Source organism: Salmo salar, unplaced genomic scaffold, assembly GCF_905237065.1.
Source record: "Salmo salar unplaced genomic scaffold, Ssal_v3.1, whole genome shotgun sequence".
Lineage (NCBI taxonomy): Eukaryota > Metazoa > Chordata > Actinopteri > Salmoniformes > Salmonidae > Salmo > Salmo salar.
The window spans coordinates 1-24803 of record NW_025550058.1 but is presented as its reverse complement, the minus strand read 5'-3'; the positions used below and the strand labels follow the sequence as shown (position 1 = coordinate 24803).

Below are 24803 nucleotides of genomic sequence, written 5' to 3'. Positions count from 1 at the left end.
GAGTGGCGTAGAGAATAGAGAGTGGTGTAGAGGTGGGCGTAGAGAATAGAGGTGGCGTAGAGAATAGAGAGTGGGCGTAGAGAATAGAGGGCGTAGAGGATAGAGAGTGGCGTAGAGGATAGAGAGTGGCGTAGAGGATAGAGAGTGGCGTAGAGGATAGAGAGTGGCGTAGAGAATAGAGAGTGGCGTAGAGAGGTGTGGAGAAGAAGATAAAGAGTGGCGTGAGAATAGAGAGTGGTGTAGAGAGTGGTGTAGAGAATAGACAGTGGCGTAGAGAATAGAGAGTGGTGTAGAGAATAGAGAGTGGTGAAGCGGATAAAGAGTGGTGTAGAGAGTAGTGTATGGAGTGGAGTAGAGAATAGAGAGTGCGTGCGACAGTAGAGAGTGTAGGCGTCGACAGTAGAGAGTGGCGTCGACAGTAGAGTGGCGTAGAGAATAGAGAGTGGTGTAGAGAATAGAGAGTGGTGTAGGAATAGAGGTGGCGTAGAGAATAGAGAGTGGCGTAGAGAATAGAGAGTGGCGTGAGAATAAAGAGTGGGCGTAGAGAATAGAGAGTGGTGTAGAGAATAGAGAGTGGTGTAGAGAATAGAGAGTGGTGTAGAGTGGTGTAGAGAATAGAGAGTGGGCGTGAGAGAATAGAGAGTGGCGTAGAGAATGAGAGTGGCGTAGAGAATAGAGGTGGGCGTAAGAGAATAGAGAGAGATATTATAGAGTGGTGTAGAGAATAGAGTGGTGTAGAGAATAGAGAGTGGTGTAGAGAGTGGCGTAGAGGGATAGAGAGTGGCGTAGAGAATAGAGATCGTAGAGAATGAGAGTGCGTGAGAGAATAGAGGTGGCGTAGAGAATAGAGATGGGCGTGAGAGAATAGAGAGTGGCGTAGAGGGATAGAGAGTGGCGTAGAGGATAGAGAGTGGCGTAGAGGATAGAGAGTGGCGTGGAGGGATGAGAGTGGCGTAGAGGATAGAGAGTGGCGTAGAGAATAGAGAGTGGCGTAGAGAAGGTGTGGAGAAGAAGATAAAGAGTGGGCGTAGAGAATAGAGAGTAGTGTAGAGAGGTGGTGTAGAGAATAGACAGTGGCGTGAGAGAATAGAGAGTGGTGTAGAGAATAGAGAGTGGTGAAGCGGATAAAGATGGTGTAGAGAGTGGTGTAGGGAGTGGAGTAGAGAATAGAGAGTGGCGTCGACAGTAGAGAGTGGCGTCGACAGTAGAGAAGTGGCGTCGACAGTAGAGAGTGGCGTCGAGAATAGAGAGTGGTGTAGAGAATAGAGAGTGGCGTAGAGAGTGGTGTAGAATAAAGAGGCGGAGAGAATAGAGAGTGGCGTAGAGAATAGAGAGTGGCGTAGAATAAAGAGTGGTGTAGAGAATAGAGAGTGGTGTAGAGAATAGAGAGTGGTGTAGAGAATAGAGAGTGGTGTAGAGAGTGGTGTAGAGAATAGAGAGTGGTGTAGAGAATAGAGAGTGGTGTAGAGAATAGAGAGTGGCGTAGAGAATAGAGAGTGGCGTAGAGAATGAGGTGGCGTAGAGAATAGAGAGTGGGTAGAGAATAGAGAGAGATATTATAGAGTGGTGTAGAGAATAGAGTGGTGTAGAGAATAGAGATTGGTGTAGAGAGTGGTGTAGAGAATAGAGAGTGGCGTAGAATAAAGAGTGGTGTAGAGAATAGAGAGTGGTGTAGAGAATAGAGAGTGGTGTAGAGAATAGAGAGGGCGTGAGAATAGAGAGTGGCGTAGAGAATAGAGTGGCGTAGAGAATAGAGAGATGGCGTAGAGAATAGAGGTGGGCGTAGAGAATAGAGAGTGGCGTGAGAGAATAGAGGAGTGGGCGTAGAGAATAGAGAGTGGTGTAGAGAGTGGCGTAGAGAATAGAGAGTGGTGTAGAATAGAGGTGGTGTAGAATAGAGAGTGGTGTAGAATAGAGAGTGGTGTAGAGAATCGAGAGTGGTGTAGAGGATAAAGAGTGGCGTAGAGAATAGAGAGTGGCGTAGAGAATAGAGAGTGGTGTAGAATAGAGAGTGGTGTAGAGAATAGAGAGTGGTGTAGAGAGTGGTGTAGAATAGAGAGTGGTGTAGAATAGAGAGTGGTGTAGAGAATAGAGTGGTGAAGAGGATAAAGAGTGGCGTAGAATAGAGAGTGGCGTAGAGAATAGAGAGTGGCGTAGAGAATGGAGAGTGGTGTAGAGAATAGAGGTGGCGTAGAGAATAGAGTGGTGTAGAATAGAGATTGGTGTAGAGAATAGAGAGTGGTGTAGAGAGTGGTGTAGAATAAGAGTGGTGTAGAAATAGAGAGTGTTGTAGAGAATAGAGATGGTGAAGAGGGATAAAGAGTGGCGTAGAATAGAGAGTGGCGTAGAGAGAATAGAGAGTGGCGTAGAGAATGGAGAGTGGTGTAGAGAATAGAGGTGGCGTAGAGAATAGAGGTGGCGTAGAGATAGAGAGTGGCATAGAGGATGAGAGGTGGCGTAGAGGATAGAGAGTGGCGTAGAGGATAGAGAGTGGCGTAGAGAGGTGTGGAGAAGAAGATAAAGATGGCGTAGAGAATAGAGAGTGGTGTAGAGAGTGGTGTAGAGAATAGACAGTGGTGTAGAGAATAGAGAGTGGTGAAGCGGATAGAGAGTGGTGTAGAGAGATAGAGAGTGGTGTAGAGAATAGAGAGTGGTGTAGAGAATAGAGAGTGGTGTAGAGAATAGAGAGTGGTGTAGAATAGAGAGTGGTGTAGAGAATAGAGAGTGGTGTAGAATAAAGAGTGGTGTAAGAGAATAAAGAGTGGCGTAGAGAATAGAGGTGGCGTAGAGAATAGAGAGGTGGTGTAGAGAATAGAGAGTGCGTAGAGAATAGAGAGGCGTAGAGGAATAGAGAGTGGCGTAGAGAATAAAGAGTGGCGTAGAGGTGGTGTAGAGAATAGAGAGTGTGTAGAGAGTGGTGTAGAATAGAGAGTGGTGTAGAATAGAGAGTGGTGTAGAGAATCGAGAGTGGTGTAGAGGATAAAGAGTGGCGTAGAGAATAGAGAGGTGGCGTAGAGAATAGAGTGGCGTAGAGAATAGAGAGTGGCGTGAGAGTGGTGTAGAATAGAGGTGGTGTAGAGAATAGAGAGTGGTGTAGAATAGAGAGTGGTGTAGAATAGAGAGTGGTGTAGAGAATAGAGTGGTGTAGAGAATAGAGTGGTGTAGAGGATAGAGAGTGGTGTAGAATAGAGAGTGGTGTAGAGAATAGAGAGTGGTGTAGAGAGTGGTGTAGAATAGAGAGTGGTGTAGAATAGAGAGTGGTGTAGAATAGAGAGTGGCGTAGAGAATAGAGTGGTGAAGAGGATAAAGAGTGGCGTAGTGAATAGAGTGGTGAAGAGGATAAAGAGTGGCGTAGAGAATAGAGAGTGGTGTAGAGAGTGGTGTAGAGAATAGAGAGTGGTGTAGATAGTTGTTTAGAGAGAGAGGTGTAGAGAATAGAGAGTGGTGTAGAGAATAGAGAGTGGTTTAGACAGTTGTTTAGAGAGTGGTGTAGTGAATAGAGAGTGGTATAGAGAGTGGTGTAGAGAGTTGTTTAGAGAGAGTGGTGTAGAGAGTAGAGAGTTGTTTAGAGAGAGTGGTGTAGTGAATAGAGAGTGGTGTAGAGTTGTTTAGAGGAGTGGTGTAGAGAATAGAGAGTGGTGTAGAGAATAGAGTGGTGTAGGGAGTGGAGTAGAGAATAGAGTGGAGTAGAGAATAGAGATGGCGTAGAGAATAGAGTGGCGTAGAGAATAGAGTGGCGTAGAGAGGTGTGGAGAAGAAGATAAAGGTGATGTAGAGGTGGTGTAGGGAGTGGATGAGAATAGAGAATGGCGTCGACAGTAGAGTGGCGTAGAGAATAGAGAGTGGTGTAGAGAATAGAGAGTGGCGTAGAGAGTGGTGTAGAATAAAGGTGGCGTAGAGAATAGAGAGTGACTTAGAGAATAGAGGTGGCGTAGAATAAAGAGTGGTGTAGAGAATAGAGAGTGGTGTAGAGAATAGAGGTGGTGTAGAGGTGGTGTAGAGAATAGAGAGTGGTGTGAGAGAATAGAGGTGGTGTAGAGAATAGAGATGGGCGTAGAGAATAGAGAGTGGCGTAGAGAATAGAGAGTGGCGTAGAGAATAGAGAGAGTGGCGTAGAGAATAGAGAGTGGCGTAGAGAATAGAGAGTGGCGTAGAGAATAGAGAGTGCGTAGAGAATAGAGAGTGGCGTAGAGAATAGAGAGAGATATTATAGAGTGGTGTAGAGAATAGAGTGGTGTAGAGAATAGAGAGTGGTGTAGAGAGTGGTGTAGAGAATAGAGAGTGGTAGAGAATAGAGAGTGGTGTAGAGAATCGAGTGGCGTAAGAGGATAAAGATGGCGTAGAGAATAGAGAGTGAGCGTAGAGAATAGAGAGTGGCGTAGAGAATAGAGGTGGGCGTAGAGAATAGAGAGTGGTGTAGAGAGTGGTGTAGAACAGAGAGTGGCATAGAGAGAATAGAGAGTGGTGTAGAATAGAGAGTGGTGTAGAATAGAGAGTGGTGTAGAATAGAGAGTGGTGTAGAGAATAGAGTGGTGAAGAGGATAAAGAGTGGCGTAGAATAGAGGTGGCGTAGAGAATAGAGAGTGGTGTAGAGAATAGACAGTGGCGTAGAGAATAGAGAGTGGTGTAGAGAATAGAGAGTAGTGAAGCGGATAAAGAGTGGTGTAGAGAGTGGTGTAGGGAGTGGAGTAGAGAATAGAGAGTGCCGTCGACAGTAGAGTGGCGTAAGAGAATAGAGGTGGTGTAGAGAATAGAGAGTGGCGTAGAGAGTGGTGTAGAATAAAGAGTCGCGTAGAGAATAGAGAGTGGCGTAGAGAATAGAGAGTGGCGTAGAATAAAGAGTGGTGTAGAGAATAGAGAGTGGTGTAGAGAATAGAGAGTGGTGTAGAGAGTGGTGTAGAGAATAGAGGTGGTGTAGAGAATAGAGAGTGGTGTAGAGAATGAGAGTGGCGTAGAGAATAGAGAGAGAGTGGGCGTAGAGAATAGAGAGTGGCGTAGAGAATAGAGAGTGGCGTAGAGAATAGAGAGTGGCGTAGAGAATAGAGTGGCGTAGAGAATAGAGATAGCATGAGAGAATAGAGAGAGATATTATAGAGTGGTGTAGAGAATAGAGTGGTGTAGAGAATAGAGAGTGGTGTAGAGAGTGGTGTAGAGAATAGAGAGTGGTGTAGAGAATAGAGTGGTGTAGAGAGTGGTGTAGAGAATAGAGATGGTGTAGAGAATAGAGTGGTGTAGAGAGTGGTGTAGAGAATAGAGAGTGGTGTAGAGAATAGAGTGGTGTAGAGAATAGAGAGTGGCGTAGAGAATAGAGAGGCGTAGAGAATAGAGAGTGGCGTAGAGAATGAGAGTGGCATAGAGAATAGAGAGTGGCGTAGAGAATAGAGAGTGGGCGTAGAGAATAGAGAGATGCGTGAGAATAGAGATGGCGTAGAGAATAGAGATGGCGTAGAGAATAGAGAGAGTGGTGTAGAGAATAAAGAGTGGGCGTGAGAGTGGTGTAGAGAATAGAGAGTGGTGTAGAGGTGGTGTAGAATAGAGTTGGTGTAGAATAGAGGTGGTGTAGAGAGATCGAGAGTGCGTGAGAGGATAAAGGTGGCGTAGAGAATAGAGAGTGGCGTAGAGAATAGAGGTGGCGTAGAGAATAGAGGTGGCGTGAGAGAATGAGAGTGGCGTAGAGAATAGAGAGTGGTGTAGAGGTGGGCGTAGAGAATAGAGAGTGGCGTAGAGAATAGGGAGTGGTGTAGAATAGAGTGGTGTAGAATAGAGAGTGGTGTAGAATAGAGAGTGGTGTAGAATAGAGTGGTGAAGAGGATAAAGAGTGGCGTAGAATAGAGGTGGCGTGAGAGAATAGAGGTGGTGTAGAGAATGGAGAGTGGTGTAGAGAATGGAGGTGGTGTAGAGAATAGAGAGTGGCGTAAGAGAATAGAGAGTGGTGTAGAGAATAGAGTGGTGAAGAGGATAAAGAGTGGTGTAGAGAATAGAGTGGTGAAGAGGATAAAGAGTGGGCGTAGAGAATAGAGAGTGGTGTAGAGAGTGGTGCAGAGAATAGAGAGTGGTGTAGATAGTTATGTAGAGAATAGAGAGTGGTGTAGAGAATAGAGAGTGGCGTAGCTAGTTGTTTTAGAGAGGTGGTGTAGAGAATAGAGAGTGGCGTAGAGAATAGAGAGTGGCGTAGAGAATAGAGATGGCGTAGAGAATAGAGGTGGCGTAGAGAATAAGTGGCGTAGAGAATAGAGGTGGCGTGAGAGAATGAGAGAGATATTATAGAAGTGGTGTAGAGAATAGAGTGGTGTAGAGAATAGAGAGTGGTGTAGAGAGTGGTGTAGAGAATAGAGAGTGGTGTAGAGAATAGAGAGTGGTGTGAGAGTGGTGTAGAGAATAGAGATGGTGTAGAGAATAGAGATTGGTGCAGAGAATAGAGATGGTGTAGAGAGTGGTGTAGAGAATAGAGAGTGGTGTAGAGAATAGAGAGTGGCGTAGAGAATAGAGGTGGGCGTAGAGAATAGAGAGTGGCGTAGAGAATAGAGGTGGCGTAGAGAATAGAGGTGCGTGAGAGAATAGAGAGTGGCATGAGAGAATAAAGAGTGGCGTAGAGAGTGGTGTGAGAATAGAGAGTGGTGTAGAGAGTGGTGTAGAATAGAGAGTGGTGTAGAATAGAGAGTGGTTGTAGAGAATCGAGGTGGCGTGGAGGATAAAGAGTGGCGTAGAGAATAGAGAGTGGCGTGAGAGAATAGAGTGGCGTAGAGAATAGAGAGGGCGTGAGAGAATAGAGAGAGTGGCGTGAGAATGAGAGTGGTGTAGAGAGTGGTGTAGAATGAGAGTGGGCGTAGAGAATAGAGAGTGGTGTAGAATAGAGGTGGTGTAGAATAGAGAGTGGTGTAGAATAGAGAGTGGTGTAGAGAATAGAGTGGTAAGAAGAGGGATAAAGAGTGGCGTAGAATAGAGAGTGGCGTAGAGAATAGAGAGTGGTGTAGAGAATGGAGGTGGCGTAGAGAATAGAGAGTGGGCGTAGAGAATAGAGAGTGGCGTAGAGAATAGAGAGTGGCGTAGAGAATGAGAGGTGGTGTAGAGAATAGAGTGGTGAAGAGGATAAAGAGTGGTGTAGAGAATAGAGTGGTGAAGAGGATAAAGAGTGGCGTAGAGAATAGAGAGTGGTGTAGAGAGTGGTGTAGATAGTTGTTTAGAGAGAGAGGTGTAGAGAATAGAGAGTGGTGTAGAGAATAGAGAGTGGCGTAGATAGTTGTTTAGAGAGAGGGGTGTAGAGAATAGAGAGTGGTGTAGAGAATAGAGAGTGGTGTAGAGAGTTGTTTAGAGAGAGTGGTGTAGAGAGTAGAGAGTTGTTTAGAGAGAGTGGTGTAGTGAATAGAGAGTGGTGTAGAGTTGTTTAGAGAGAGTGGTGTAGAGAATAGAGAGTGGTGTAGAGAATAGAGAGTGGTGTAGAGAATAGAGAGTGGTGTAGAGAATAGAGAGTGGTGTAGGGAGTGGAGTAGAGAATAGAGAGTGGAGTAGAGAATAGAGTGTGGTGTAGACAGTGGTGTAGACAGTGGTGTAGAGAGTGGCGTAGAGAATAGAGTGGCGTAGAGAATAGAGTGGCGTAGAGAATAGAGAGTGGCGTAGAGAATAGAGAGTGGCGTAGAGGATAGAGAGCGCGCGTAGAGGATAGAGAGTGGCGTGAGAGGATAGCGAGTGGCGTAGAGGGATGAGGAGAGTGGCGTAGAGAGGTGTGGAGAAGAAGATAAAGAGTGGGCGTAGAGAATAGAGTGGTGTGAGAGTGGCGTAGAGGATGAGAGTGGCGTAGAGGATAGAGAGATGGCGTAGAGAATAGAGAGTGGCGTAGAGAATAGAGGTGGCGTAGAGAATAGAGAGTGGCGTAGAGAATAGAGAGTGGCGTGAGAGGATAGAGAGTGGCGTAGAGGATAGAGAGTGGCGTAGAGGATAGAGAGTGGCGTAGAGGATAGAGAGTGGCGTAGAGGATAGAGAGTGGCGTAGAGGATAGAGAGTGGCGTAGAGGATAGAGAGTGGCGTAGAGAATAGAGAGTGGTGTAGAGAATAGACAGTGGCGTAGAGAATAGAGAGTGGTGTAGAGAATAGAGAGTGGTGAAGCGGATAAAGAGTGGTGTAGAGAGTGGTGTAGGGAGTGGAGTAGAGAATAGAGAGTGGCGTCGACAGTAGAGAGTGGCGTCGACAGTAGAGAGTGGCGTCGACAGTAGAGAGTGGCGTCGACAGTAGAGTGGCGTAGAGAATAGAGAGTGGTGTAGAATAGAGAGTGGCGTAGAGAATAGAGAGTGGCGTAGAGAATAGAGAGTGGCGTAGAGAATAGAGAGTGGCGTAGAGAATAGAGAGTGGTGTAGAGAATAGAGAGTGGTGTAGAGAATAGAGAGTGGTGTAGAGAATAGAGAGTGGTGTAGAGAATAGAGAGTGGTGTAGAGAGTGGTGTAGAGAATAGAGAGTGGCGTAGAGAATAGAGAGTGGCGTAGAGAATAGAGAGTGGCGTAGAGAATAGAGTGGTGTAGAGAATAGAGAGTGGTGTAGAGAGTGGTGTAGAGAATAGAGAGTGGTGTAGAGAATAGAGAGTGGCGTAGAATAAAGAGTGGTGTAGAGAATAGAGAGTGGTGTAGAGAATAGAGAGTGGTGTAGACAATAGAGAGTGGTGTAGAGAATAGAGAGGTGTGTAGAGAATAGAGAGGTGTGTAGAGAATAGAGAGTGGTGTAGAGAATAGAGAGTGGCGTAGAGAATAGAGAGTGGCGTAGAGAATAGAGAGTGGTGTAGAGAATAGAGAGTGGTGTAGGGAGTGGAGTAGAGAATAGAGAGTGGAGTAGAGAATAGAGTGTGGTGTAGACAGTGGTGTAGACAGTGGTGTAGAGAATAGAGTGGCGTAGAGAATAGAGTGGCGTAGAGAAATAGAGAGTGGCGTGAGAGAATAGAGAGTGGCGTAGAGAATAGAGATGGGCGTAGAGAATAGAGAGGTGGCGTAGAGGAATGAGAGTGGCGTAGAGGGATAGAGAGTGGCGTAGAGGATAGAGGTGGCGTAGAGAATAGAGAGTGGCGTAGAGAATAGAGAGTGGCGTGAGGGATAGAGAGTGGCGTAGAGGGATAGAGGTGGCGTAGAGGATAGAGAGTGGCGTAGAGGATAGAGAGTGGCGTAGAGGGATAGAGAGTGGCGTAGAGGATAGAGAGTGGCGTAGAGAGGATGAGAGTGGCGTAGAGGATAGAGAGTGGCGTAGAGAGGTGTGGAGAAGAAGATAAAGAGTGGCGTAGAGAATAGAGAGTGGTGTAGAGAGTGGCGTAGAGAATAGAGAGTGGCGTAGAGAATAGAGAGTGGCGTAGAGAATAGAGAGTGGCGTAGAGGGATAGAGAGTGGCGTAGAGGATAGAGAGTGGCGTAGAGGATAGAGAGTGGCGTAGAGGATAGAGAGTGGCGTAGAGAATAGAGAGTGGCGTAGAGAGGTGTGGAGAAGAAGATAAAGAGTGGCGTAGAGAATAGAGAGTGGTGTAGAGAGTGGTGTAGAGAATAGACAGTGGCGTAGAGAATAGAGAGTGGTGTAGAGAATAGAGAGTGGTGAAGCGGATAAAGAGTGGTGTAGAGAGTGGTGTATGGAGTGGAGTAGAGAATAGAGAGTGGCGTCGACAGTAGAGAGTGGCGTCGACAGTAGAGAGTGGCGTCGACAGTAGAGTGGCGTAGAGAATAGAGAGTGGTGTAGAGAATAGAGAGTGGTGTAGAATAGAGAGTGGCGTAGAGAATAGAGAGTGGCGTAGAGAATAGAGAGTGGCGTAGAATAAAGAGTGGCGTAGAGAATAGAGAGTGGTGTAGAGAATAGAGAGTGGTGTAGAGAATAGAGAGTGGTGTAGAGTGGTGTAGAGAATAGAGAGTGGCGTAGAGAATAGAGAGTGGCGTAGAGAATAGAGAGTGGCGTAGAGAATAGAGAGTGGCGTAGAGAATAGAGAGAGATATTATAGAGTGGTGTAGAGAATAGAGTGGTGTAGAGAATAGAGAGTGGTGTAGAGAGTGGCGTAGAGGATAGAGAGTGGCGTAGAGAATAGAGAGTGGCGTAGAGAATAGAGTGGCGTAGAGAATAGAGAGTGGCGTAGAGAATAGAGAGTGGCGTAGAGAATAGAGAGAGTGGCGTAGAGGGATAGAGAGTGGCGTAGAGGGATAGAGAGTGGCGTAGAGGATAGAGAGTGGCGTAGAGGATGAGAGTGGCGTAGAGGGATAGAGAGTGGCGTAGAGAATAGAGAGTGGCGTAGAGAGGTGTGGAGAAGAAGATAAAGAGTGGCGTAGAGAATAGAGAGTGGTGTAGAGAGTGGTGTAGAGAATAGACAGTGGCGTAGAGAATAGAGAGTGGTGTAGAGAATAGAGAGTGGTGAAGCGGATAAAGAGTGGTGTAGAGAGTGGTGTAGGGAGTGGAGTAGAGAATAGAGAGTGGCGTCGACAGTAGAGAGTGGCGTCGACAGTAGAGAGTGGCGTCGACAGTAGAGAGTGGCGTCGAGAATAGAGAGTGGTGTAGAGAATAGAGAGTGGCGTAGAGAGTGGTGTAGAATAAAGAGTGGCGTAGAGAATAGAGAGTGGCGTAGAGAATAGAGAGTGGCGTAGAATAAAGAGTGGTGTAGAGAATAGAGAGTGGTGTAGAGAATAGAGAGTGGTGTAGAGAATAGAGAGTGGTGTAGAGAGTGGTGTAGAGAATAGAGAGTGGTGTAGAGAATAGAGAGTGGTGTAGAGAATAGAGAGTGGCGTAGAGAATAGAGAGTGGCGTAGAGAATAGAGAGTGGCGTAGAGAATAGAGAGTGGCGTAGAGAATAGAGAGAGATATTATAGAGTGGTGTAGAGAATAGAGTGGTGTAGAGAATAGAGATTGGTGTAGAGAGTGGTGTAGAGAATAGAGAGTGGCGTAGAATAAAGAGTGGTGTAGAGAATAGAGAGTGGTGTAGAGAATAGAGAGTGGTGTAGAGAATAGAGAGTGGCGTAGAGAATAGAGAGTGGCGTAGAGAATAGAGAGTGGCGTAGAGAATAGAGAGTGGCGTAGAGAATAGAGAGTGGCGTAGAGAATAGAGAGTGGCGTAGAGAATAGAGAGTGGCGTAGAGAATAGAGAGTGGTGTAGAGAGTGGCGTAGAGAATAGAGAGTGGTGTAGAATAGAGAGTGGTGTAGAATAGAGAGTGGTGTAGAATAGAGAGTGGTGTAGAGAATCGAGAGTGGTGTAGAGGATAAAGAGTGGCGTAGAGAATAGAGAGTGGCGTAGAGAATAGAGAGTGGTGTAGAATAGAGAGTGGTGTAGAGAATAGAGAGTGGTGTAGAGAGTGGTGTAGAATAGAGAGTGGTGTAGAATAGAGAGTGGTGTAGAGAATAGAGTGGTGAAGAGGATAAAGAGTGGCGTAGAATAGAGAGTGGCGTAGAGAATAGAGAGTGGCGTAGAGAATGGAGAGTGGTGTAGAGAATAGAGAGTGGCGTAGAGAATAGAGAGTGGTGTAGAATAGAGAGTGGTGTAGAGAATAGAGAGTGGTGTAGAGAGTGGTGTAGAATAGAGAGTGGTGTAGAATAGAGAGTGTTGTAGAGAATAGAGTGGTGAAGAGGATAAAGAGTGGCGTAGAATAGAGAGTGGCGTAGAGAATAGAGAGTGGCGTAGAGAATGGAGAGTGGTGTAGAGAATAGAGAGTGGCGTAGAGAATAGAGAGTGGCGTAGAGAATAGAGAGTGGCGTAGAGAATAGAGAGTGGTGTAGAATAAAGAGTGGCGTAGAGAATAGAGAGTGGTGTAGAAAATAGAGTGGTGAAGAGGATAAAGAGTGGCGTAGAGAATAGAGAGTGGTGTAGAAAATAGAGTGGTGAAGAGGATAAAGAGTGGTGTAGAGAATAGAGAGAGATATTATAGAGTGGTGTAGAGAGTTTTAGTGATGTAGAGTGATATAGAGAGGGATATATAGACGTGTTAGTGACGTAGAGAGTGATAGTGATGTAGAGAGTTTTATATAGGGCTTGTTATAGAGAACAGACAAGTCCTTGAGCCTTTCAGTAGTTGAGTTCTCAAGTCCATCTCCCCGAAGGTTACATTACATCTTAGTGGAAATTCTAGATGATGCAAATTACTTATTTTCTCAGAAAGAGCTTTGTGTGTGTGTGTGTGTCATGTGCCTGCTATTAGATAAAGCCCCCTCTGTTACATGAACCCATTCTGAATTGAAGTGTGTGTTTATAGTTGTATGTCTGTATTGTTTGTGGTGATATAAGTCTATTACAGGAGTCTACGAACAAGCTCTTGTTCTGATAAAAGGTCATGTAAGAGATTATTAAAGAGGTCTCTCTCTCATTGTGTATATGTGGTAATGTAAGAGGTTATTAGAGAGGCTCTCTCTCTCACTGTGTGTATATGTGGTAATGTAAGAGGTTACCTCTTACATCTAGATGTTCCGCTAGCGGAACACCGCTCCTATATCCAATGATAGGCGTGGCGCGAATGACAAATTCCTCGAAAATCCGAAAACTTCCATTTTTCAAACATATGACTATTTTACACCATTTTAAAGACAAGACTCTCCTTTATCTAACCACACTATCCAATTTCAAAAAGGCTTTACAACGAAAGCAAAACATTAGATTATGTCAGGAGAGTACCCAGCCAGAAATAATCAGACACCCATTTTCAAGCTAGCATATAATGTCACAAAAACCAAAACCACAGCTAAATGCAGCACAAACCTTGATGATCTTCATCAGATGACACTCCTAGGACATTATGTTATACAATACATGCATGTTTTGTTCAATCAAGTTCATATTTATATCAAAAACCAGCTTTTTACATTAGCATGTGACGTTCAGAACTAGCATTCCCACGAACACTTCCGGTGAATTTACTAAATTACTCACGATAAACGTTCACAAAAAACATAACAATTATTTTAAGAATTATAGATACAGAACTCCTTTATGCAATCACGGTGTCCGATTTTAAAATAGCTTTTCGGTGAAAGCACATTTTGCAATATTCTGAGTAGATAGCCCGGCCATCACAGGCTAGCTATTTTGACACCCACCAAGTTTGGTACTCACCAAACTCAGATTTACTATAAGAAAAATTGGATTACCTTTGCTGTTCTTCGTCAGAATGCACTCCTAGGACTTCTACTTCAACAACAAATGTTTGTTTGGTTCCAAATAATCCATAGTTATATCCAAATAGCGGCGTTTTGTTCATGCGTTCAAGACACTATCCGAAGGGTAACGAAGGGTGACGCGCCGGCAGCGTATTGTGACAAAAAAATTCAAAATATTCCATTACCGTACTTGAAGCATGTCAAACGCTGTTTAAAATCAATTTTTATGCTATTTTCTCGTAAAATAGCGATAATATTCCGACCGGGAGTCGTTGTTTTCGTTCAAAGACTGAAAATGTAAAATGGCCTCTTCACGTGCACGTACGCACCCATCTCATTGTTCTCAGATCGACCACTATCCAAATGCGCTACTGTTTTTCAGCCATGGACTGCAGAGTCATCATTCAACGTTCTGGCGCCTTATGGGAGCCTTAGAAAGTATCACGTTACAGCAGAGATGCTCTGTTTTAAATAAAGAGGCTAAAGAAGGCCAAGAAATGGTCAGAGAGGGCACTTCCTGTTTGGAATCTTCTCAGGTTTTGGCCTGCCATATGAGTTCTGTTATACTCACAGACACCATTCAAACAGTTTTAGAAACTTTAGGGTGTTTTCTATCCAAATCAAACAAAATTATATGCATATTCTAGTTTCTGGGCAGGAGTAATAAACAGATTAAATCGGCATGCGTTTGTTATCCGGCCGTGAAAATACTGCCCCCTATCCATAACAGGTTAACCTGTTGGGGCTAGGGGGCAGTATTGACACGGCTGGATAAAAAACATACCGATTTAATCTGGTTACCACTCCTACCCAGTAACTAGAATATGCATATACTTATTACATATGGATAGAAAACGCCTAAAGTTTCTAAAACTGTTTGAATGGTGTCTGTGAGTATAACAGAACTCAAATGGCAGGTCAAAACCTGAGAGATTCCTTTACAGGAAGTGGCCTGTCTGACCATTTCTTGAACTTCTTTTCCATCTCTATCTTTTACTAAGGATCTCTGCTCTAACGTGACACTTCCCACGTCGTCCATAGGCGCTCAGAGCCCGGGAAAAAACAGAATGTCGTCATTCCAGCCCCAGACTGAAACACATTATCGCCTTTCTCAAGTGGCCGATCAAGGGACACTGGGCTTATGCGCGTGACCCGACCGCCCCCGCCTTTGGGATTTTTTCCTCTGTTTGCCGAAAAGGAGATTCCCTGTCGGAATATTATCGCTTTTCTCTACGAGAAAATGTCGTAAAAATTGATTTTAAACAGCGGTTGACATGCTTCGAAGTACGGTAATGGAATATTTAGAATTTTATTGTCGCGAATTGCGCCATGCGCGCGACACTTCTTTACTATTTCGGATAGTGTCTGGAATGCACAAACAAAACGCCGCTATTCGGATATAACGATGGATTATTTTGGACCAAACCAACATTTGTTATTGAAGTAGCAGTCCTGGGTGTGCATTCTGACGAAGACAACAAAAGGTAATCAAACTTTTATAATAGTAAATATGATTATGGTGAGTGCTAAACTTGCCGGGTGTCTAAATAAGCGAGCCCGTGATGCCTGGGCTATGTACTTAGAATATTGCAAAATGTGCTTTCACCAAAAAGCTATTTTAAAATCGGACATATCGAGTGCATAGAGGAGGTCTGTATCTATAATTCTTAAAATAATTGTTATGCTTTTTGTAAACGTTTATCGTGAGTAATTTAGTAAAATGTTAGCGAATTCCCCGGAAGTTTGCGGGGGTATGCTAGTTCTGAACGTCACATGCTAATGTAAAAAGCTGGTTTTTGATATAAATATGAACTTGATTGAACAAAACATGCATGTATTGTATAACATAATGTCCTAGGGTTGTCATCTGATGAAGATCATCAAAGGTGAGTGCTGCATTTAGCTGTCTTCTGGGTTTTGGTGACATTATATGCTGGCTTGAAAAATGGGTGTCTGATTATTTCTGGCTTGGTACTCTGCTGACATAATCTAATGTTTTGCTTTCGTTGTAAAGCCTTTTTGAAATCGGACAGTGTGGTTAGATTAACGAGTCTTGTCTTTAAATAGCTGTAAAATAGTCATATGTTTGAGAAATTGAAGTAATAGGATTTTTAAGGTTTTGAAAATCGCGCCACAGGCTGCAAGTGGCTGTTACGTAGGTGGGACGCAAGCGTCCCACCTAGCCCATAGAGGTTAAAGAGGTCTCTCTCTCACTGTGTGTATATGTGGTAATGTAAGAGGTTATTAAAGAGGTCTCTCTCTCACTGTGTATATGTGGTAATGTAAGAGGTTATTAAAGAGGTCTCTCTCTCTCTCACTGTGTATATGTGGTAATGTAAGAGGTTATTAAAGAGGTCTCTCTCACTGTGTATATGTGGTAATGTAAGTGGTTATTAGAGAGGTCTCTCTCTCTCTCACTGTGTGTGTATATGTGGTAATGTAAGTGGTTATTAGAGAGGAAGTCGGCTGCAGACTCCACTATGTCAAATCCTGATGAGCAAGCTGATAAAGGCCCTCATGAATATTCAATATTCATCTAATTAATTCTGCTGCTCAGCTCACCACGTGATCAGAAGAAGTGTGTGTGTGTGTGTGTGTGTGTGTGTGTGTGTGTGTGTGTGTGTGTGTCGCTGGCGAAGCAGCTGCTGGAGGCCTGAAATATTCTAAAATCAGACTGGAGACTTTTATCCCTGTCTTAATGTTCTTCATCTCATTGACTTGTCATTAGTGATCACTGACCCTGTCCTCTACTGACTTGAACCCATAGTTCACCTCAGCCTCGAAGGCTTCATTACAGAAACCACACCACCATATAAACATACGGATTTATGTTTTGGTCTCATTATCAAACAGTTGCAACTAGAGGTCGCCGTACGGCATGGCCGATTAATTAGGGCCGATTTCAAGTTTTCATAACAATCGGTAATCAATATTTTGGGGACCGATTATGGCCGATTACATTGCGCTCCACGAGGAGACTGCGTGGCAGGCTGACTACCTGTTACACGAGTGCAGCAATGAGCCAAGGCAAGGTGCTAGCTAGCATTAAACTTATCTTATAAAAAACAATCCATCTTAACATAATCACTAGTTAACTACACATGGTTGATGATATTACTAGTTTAACTAGCGTGTCCTGCGTTGCATATAATCAATGCGGTGCCTGTTAATTTATCATCGAATCACAGTCTGCTTCGCCAAACGGGTGATGATTTAACAAGCACATTCACCAAAAAAAACACTGTCGTTGCACCAATGTACCTAACCATAAACATCAATGCCTTTCTTAAAGAGGTTATTAAAGAGGTCCCGCTCTTAGAGGTTATTAAAGAAGTCCCGTGTGGCTCAGTTGGTAGAGCATGGTGTTTGCAACGCCAGGGTTGTGGGTTTGTTTCCCACGGGGGACCAGTACGGGATTTTTTTATTTATTTTTTAATGGATGAAATGTTAATTTCTAAAATGTAATGTAAATGTTAAAATCAATACACAAGTATATATTTTTAAACCTATTTTTAAACCTGCATATTTAGTTAAAAGAAATGAATGTTAGCAGGCAATATTAACTAGGGAAGTTGTGTCACTTCTCTTGCATTCTGTGCAAGCAGAGTCAGGGTATATGCAGCAGTTTGGGCCGCCTGGCTCGTTGCTAACTGTGTGAAGACTATTTCTTCCTAACAACGACCGTAATTAGCTTTCCAGAATATTACATAATTATGACATAACATTGAAGGTTGTGCAATGTAAGAGCAATATTTAGACTTATGGATGCCACCCGTTAGATAAAATACGGAACGGTTCTGTATTTCACTGAAAGAGTAAACTTTTTGTTTTTGAAATGATAGTTTCCGGATTTGACCATATTAATGACCAAAGGCTCGTATTTCTGTGTGTTTATTATATTATAATTAAATCTATGATTTGATATTTGATAGAGCAGTCTGACTGAGCGGTGGTAGGCAGCAGCAGGCTCGTAAGCATTCATTCAAACAGCACTTTCCTGCATTTGCCAGCAGCTCTTCGCAATGCTTGAAGCACAGCGCTGTTTATGACTTCAAACCTATCAACTCCCGAGATTAGGCTGGAAATACTAAAGTACCTATTAGAACATACAATAGTCAAAGGTATATGAAATACAAATGGTATAGAGAGAAATAGTCCTAATAACTACAACCTAAAACTTCTTAACTGGGAATATTGAAGACTCATGTTAAAAGGAACCACCAGCTTTTATATGTTCTCATGTTCTGAGCAAGGAACTTAAACGTTAGCTTTTTTACATGGCACATATTGCACTTTTACTTTCTTCTCCAACACTGTTTTTGCATTATTTAAACCAAATTGAACATGTTTCATTATTTTTTTGAGACTAAATAGATTTTATTGATGTATTATATACTGCTCCAAAAAATAAAGGGAACACTTAAACAACACATCCTAGATCTGAATGAATGAAATAATCTTATTAAATACTTTTTTCTTTACATAGTTGAATGTGCTGACAACAGAATCACACAATAATAATCAATGGAAATCCAATTTATCAACCCATGGAGGTCTGGATTTGGAGTCACACTCAAAATTAAAGTGGAAAACCACACTACAGGCTGATCCAACTTTGATGTAATGTCCTTAAAACAAGTCAAAATGAGGCTCAGTAGTGTGTGTGGCCTCCACGTGCCTGTATGACCTCCCTACAACGCCTGGGCATGCTCCTGATGAGGTGGCGGATGGTCTCCTGAGGGATCTCCTCCCAGACCTGGACTAAAGCATCCGCCAACTCCTGGACAGTCTGTGGTGCAACGTGGCGTTGGTGGATGGAGCGAGACATGATGTCCCAGATGTGCTCAATTGGATTCAGGTCTGGGGAACGGGCGGGCCAGTCCATAGCATCAATGCCTTCCTCTTGCGGGAACTGCTGACACACTCCAGCCACATGAGGTCTAGCATTGTCTTGCATTAGGAGGAACCCAGGGCCAACCGCACCAGCATATGGTCTCACAAGGGGTCTGAGGATCTCATCTCGGTACCTAATGGCAGTCAGGCTACCTCTGGCGAGCACATGGAGGGCTGTGCGGCCCCCCAAAGAAATGCCACCCCACACCATGACTGACCCACCGCCAAACCGGTCATGCTGGAGGATGTTGCAGGCAGTAGAACGTTCTCCACGACGTCTCCAGACTGTCACGTCTGTCACGTGTGCTCAGTGTGAACCTGCTTTCATCTGTGAAGAGCACAGGGCGCCAGTGGCGAATTTGCTAATCTTGGTGTTCTCTGGCAAATGCCAAACGTCCTGCACGGTGTTGGGCTGTAAGCACAACCCCCCACCTGTGGACGTCGGGCCCTCATACCACCCTCATGGAGTCTGTTTCTGACCGTTTGAGCAGACACATGCACATTTGTGGCCTGCTGGAGGTCATTTTGCAGGGCTCTGGCAGTGCTCCTCCTGCTCCTCCTTGCACAAAGGCGGAGGTAGCGGTCCTGCTGCTGGGTTGTTGCCCTCCTACGACCTCCTCCACGTCTTCTGATGTACTGGCCTGTCTCCTGGTAGCGCCTCCATGCTCTGGACACTACGCTGACAGACACAGCAAACCTTCTTGCCACAGCTCGCATTGATGTGCCATCCTGGATGAGCTGCACTACCTGAGCCACTTGTGTGGGTTGTAGACTCCGTCTCATGCTACCACTAGAGTGAAAGCACCGCCAGCATTCAAAACTGACCAAAACATCAGCCAGGAAGCATAGGAACTGAGAAGTGGTCTGTGGTTACCACCTGCAGAACCACTCCTTTATTGGGGATGTCTTGCTAATTGCCTATAATTTCCACCTGTTGTCTATTCCATTTGCACAACAGCATGTGAAATTTATTGTCAATCAGTGTTGCTTCCTAAGTGGACAGTTTGATTTCACAGAAGTGTGATTGACTTGGAGTTACATTGTGTTGTTTAAGTGTTCCCTTTATTTTTTTGAGCAGTGTATATATATAAAATCTGCCGATTTAATCAGTATCGGCTATTTTTGGCCATCCAATAATCGGTATCGGTGTTGAAAAACCATAATCGGTCTACCTCTAATTGCAATAGTTAAGAGATACAGATGAGCTCGTGAGTGTGTATGTGGGTGAGTGAGTGTCTGTGAGTGCCCTGGATCTTCAACTTTTAGTTCATAGCATCAAAACGTCACACTGGCACTACTGAGGAGTCATACACTCAGAGCCACAAACATACACCTCACAGCCACAAACATACACCTCACAGCCACAAACATACACCTCACAGCCACAAACATACACCTCACAGCCACAAACATATACCTCACAGCCACAAACATAAACCTCACAGCCACAAACATACACCTCACAGCCACAAACATACACCTCACAGCCACAAACATACACCTCACAGCCACAAACATACACCTCACAGCCACAAACATACACCTCACAGCCACAAACATACACCTCACAGCCACAAACATACACCTCACAGCCACAAACATACACCTCACAGCCACAAACATACACCTCACAGCCACAATCATACACCTCACAGCCACAAACATACACCTCACAGCCACAAACATACACCTCACAGCCACAAACATACACCTCACAGCCACAAACATACACCTCTCAGCCACAAACATACACCTCTCAGCCACAAACATACACCTCACAGCCACAAACATACACCTCTCAGCCACAAACATACACCTCTCAGCCACAAACATACACCTCACAGCCACAAACATACACCTCACAGCCACAAACATACACCTCACAGCCACAAACATACACCTCACAGCCACACAGAAACACAACCAACATACTCACACGTACTGTAAGCAGTGGTCTTGGACAGTAATTCATCACAGTATTTTCCCCCCTCTCCCCTTATGCCTCTCTCTCTCTCTTCCGCTCTCTCTCTTTCTCTTTTTCTCTCTCTTCCTCTCTCTCTCTTCCCTCTCTCTCTCCCTCTCTCACTTCTGCTCTCTCTCTCTCTCTCTGCTCTCTCTCTCTCTCTCTGCTCTCTCTCTCTCTTCTGCTCTCTCTCTCTCTTCTGCTCTCTCTCTCTCTCTCTTCTGCTCTCTCTCTCTCTCTCTTGTGCTCTCTCTCTCTCTCTCTTCTGCTCTCTCTCTCTCTTCTGCTCTCTCTCTCTCTCTCTCTCTCTCTCTCTCTCTCTCTTCTGCTCTCTCTCTCTTCTGCTCTCTCTCTCTCTCTTTCTATCTCTCTCTCTTCTGCTCTCTCTCTCTCCTTCTCTCTCCTCTCTCCTTCTCTCTCTCTAGGAGAATATGAATATAGATGAAGCAGCCAACTGTCTGGTGAAGCACATCATCGCCAACGAGAATGATATCATCCAATCAGAAGTCCCTGACACCGTCTCTCCACAATTAAACTCTGACAGGGGTGGGACATGTTCCTCCTGTTTCAAATCATAGAACAGCTCCACCACCATCACTACACACACCACCATCACTACACACACCACCATCAATACACACCACCACCATCACTACACACCACCACCATCACTACACACACCACCATCACTACACACCACCACCATCACTACACACCACCACCATCACTACACACCACCACCATCACTACACAAAAAACACCATCACTACACACACCACCACCACTACACACACCATCACCATCACTACACAAAAAACACCATCACTAGACACACCACCATCACTACACACACCACCACCATCACTACACACACCACCACCATCACTACACACACACCACCATCACTACACACACACCACCATCACTACACACACACCACCATCACTACACACACCACCATCACTACACACCAACACCATCACTACACACACCACCACCGTCACTACACACACCACCACCATCACTACACACACCACCACCATCACTACACACACCACCATCACTACACACACCACCATCACTACACACACCACCATCACTACACACACTACCACCACCATCACTACACACACTACCACCACCATCACTACACACCACCACCATCACTACAAACCACCACCACCACCACTACACACGACCACCATCACTACACACACCACCACCAACACACCACCACCATCACTACACACACAACCACTACACACACAACCACCACCACTACACACACCACCACCATCACTACACACCACCACCATCACTACACACCACCACCACCATCACTAGACACACCACCATCACTACACACCACCACCACCACTACACACCACCACCATCACTACACACACCACCACTACACACACCACCAACATCACTACACACACCACCACCACCACACACACCACCACCACTACACACCACCACCACCACCACTACACACACCACCACCACTACACCCCAACACCACCATGAATACACACCAACACCACCATGACTACACACCACCACCTCCATCACTACACACACCACCACCTCCATCACTAGACACACCACCACCACCACTTCACACACCACCATCACTAAACACAACCACCACCACTACACACCACCACCACCACCACTACACACTCCACCACCATTACACACCATCACAACACACCAACACCACCACTACACACCACCAACACCATCACTACACACACCAACACCACCATGACTACACACCACCACCATCACTACACACCACCACCTCCAACACTACACACACCACCAACACACTACACACCACCATTACTACACACACCACCACCACCATCACTACACACCACCACCACCAACACCACCACCACTACACACCACCAACACCATCACTACACACACCAACACCATCACTACACACACCAACACCACCATGACTACACACCACCACCATCACTACACACCACCACCTCCATCACTACACACACCACCACCACACTACACACCACCATCACTACACACCACCACTACTACACACACCACCACCACCACCATCACTACACACACCACCATCACTACACACCACCACCACCAACACCACCACCACTACACACCACCACTACACACCACCACATCACTACACACCATCACTACACACCACCACCACCACTACACACCACCACCACCACTACCACTACACACACCACCACTACGCACACCACCACTACACACACCACTACACACACCACCACCACCACCACTACACACCACCACCACCACTACACACACCACTACGCACACCACCACCACTACACACCACCACCTCCATGACTAACACCACCACCTCCATCACTACACACCTCCATCATTACACACCACCACCACCACTACTACACACCACCATCACTACACACCACCGCCCCACCACCATCACTACACACCACCACCACCACCATCACTACACACCACCACCATCACTGCACACCACCACCATCACTGCACACCACCACCACTACACACACCACAACCACTACACACACCACTATGCACACCACCACCACTACACACCACCACCTCCATCACTACACACCTCCATCACTACACACCACCACCACCACTACTACACACCACCATCACTACACACCACCGCCCCACCACCATCACTACACACCACCACCACCACCATCACTACACACCACCACCATCACTGCACACCACCACCATCACTGCACACCACCACCACTACACACACCACAACCACTACACACACCACTATGCACACCACCACCACTACACACCACCACCTCCATCACTACACACCTCCATCACTACACACCACCACCACCACTACTACACACCACCATCACTACACACCACCGCCCCACCACCATCACTACACACCACCACCACCACCATCACTACACACCACCACCATCACTGCACACCACCACCATCACTGCACACCACCACCACTACACACACCACCAACCACTACACACACCACCACCTCCATCACTACACACACCACCACTACACACACCACCACCTCCATCACTACACACACACCCCCCACCACCACTACACACACCACCACCTCCATCACTACACACACCCCCACCACCACTACAAACCACCACCACTACACACCACCATCACTACACACCACCACTACTACACAAACCACCACCTCCATCACTACACACACCACCATCACTACACATCACCACCACTACACACCACCACCACTACACACCACCATCACGACACAAACCACCATCACTACACACCACCACCACCACTACACACCACCACCACCACCACTACACCCATCACTACACACCACCACCACCACTACACACACCACCACCACCACTACACACCACCATCACTACACACCACCACACACACCACCACCTCCATCACTACACACACCACCATCACTACACACCACCACCACTACACACCACCACCACCATCACTACACAAACCACCATCACTACACACCACCACCACCACCACCACTACACACCACCACCACCACCACTACACACACCACTACACACACCACCACCACCACTACACACCACCACCACCACCACCACCACTACACACCACCACCACCACCACTACACACACCACCACCACTACACACACCACTACGTACACCACCACACACACCACTACGCACACCACCACCACTACACACCACCACACACACCACTACACACCACCACTACACACACCACCACCATCACTACACACCACCACCACCACTACACACACCACCACTACACACACCACTACGCACACCACCACACACACCACTACGCACACCACCACCACCACTACACACCACCACTACACACACCACAACCACTACACACACCACTATGCACACCACCACCACTACACACCACCACCTCCATCTCTACACACCACCACCTCCATCACTACACACCTCCATCACTACACACCACCACCACCATCACTACACACCACCGCCCCACCACCATCACTACACACCACCACCACCACCATCACTACACACCACCACCATCACTGCACACCACCACCATCACTGCACACCACTACACACACCACCACCACTACACACACCACCACCTCCATCACTACACACACCACCACCACTACACACACCACCACCTCCATCACTACACACACCCCCACCACCACTACACACCACCACCACTACACACCACCACTACTACACACACCACCACCTCCATCACTACACACACCACCATCACTACACACCACCACCACTACACACCACCACCACCATCACTACACAAACCACCACCACTACACACCACCACCACTACACACCACCACCACCATCACTACACAAACCACCACCACTACACACCACCACCACCACTAAACACCACCACCACCACTACACACCACCACCACCACCACTACACCCATCACTACACACCACCACCACCACCACTACACACTACCACCACTACACACCACCATCACTACACACCACCACACACACCACCACCTCCATCACTACACACACCACCATCACTACACACACCACCACCACCACCACTACACACCACCACCACCACTACACACCACCACCACCATCACTACACAAACCACCATCACTACACACCACCACCACCACTACACACCACTACACACACCACCACCACCACCACTACACACCACCACCACTACACACCACCACCACTACACACACCACCACTACACACACCACCACTACACACACCACTACGCACACCACCACACACACCACTACGCACACCACCACCACACTACACACCACCAC

General features: G+C 46.1%; 1 protein-coding gene across 1 annotated transcript in view; it reads left to right on the top strand.

Moving 5' to 3' along the window:
* rab38a (RAB38a, member RAS oncogene family) overlaps nt 1-20615 on the top strand; it is a gene marked incomplete at its 5' end in the record, with an annotated part of 31083 nt that extends 10468 nt beyond the window's left edge. Inside the window, 1 exon segment of the mRNA XM_045713642.1 lies at nt 20368-20615. Within this exon segment, the coding sequence (XP_045569598.1) occupies nt 20368-20520 (153 nt within the window).
* Between the last annotated feature and the right edge of the window lie 4188 nt (nt 20616-24803).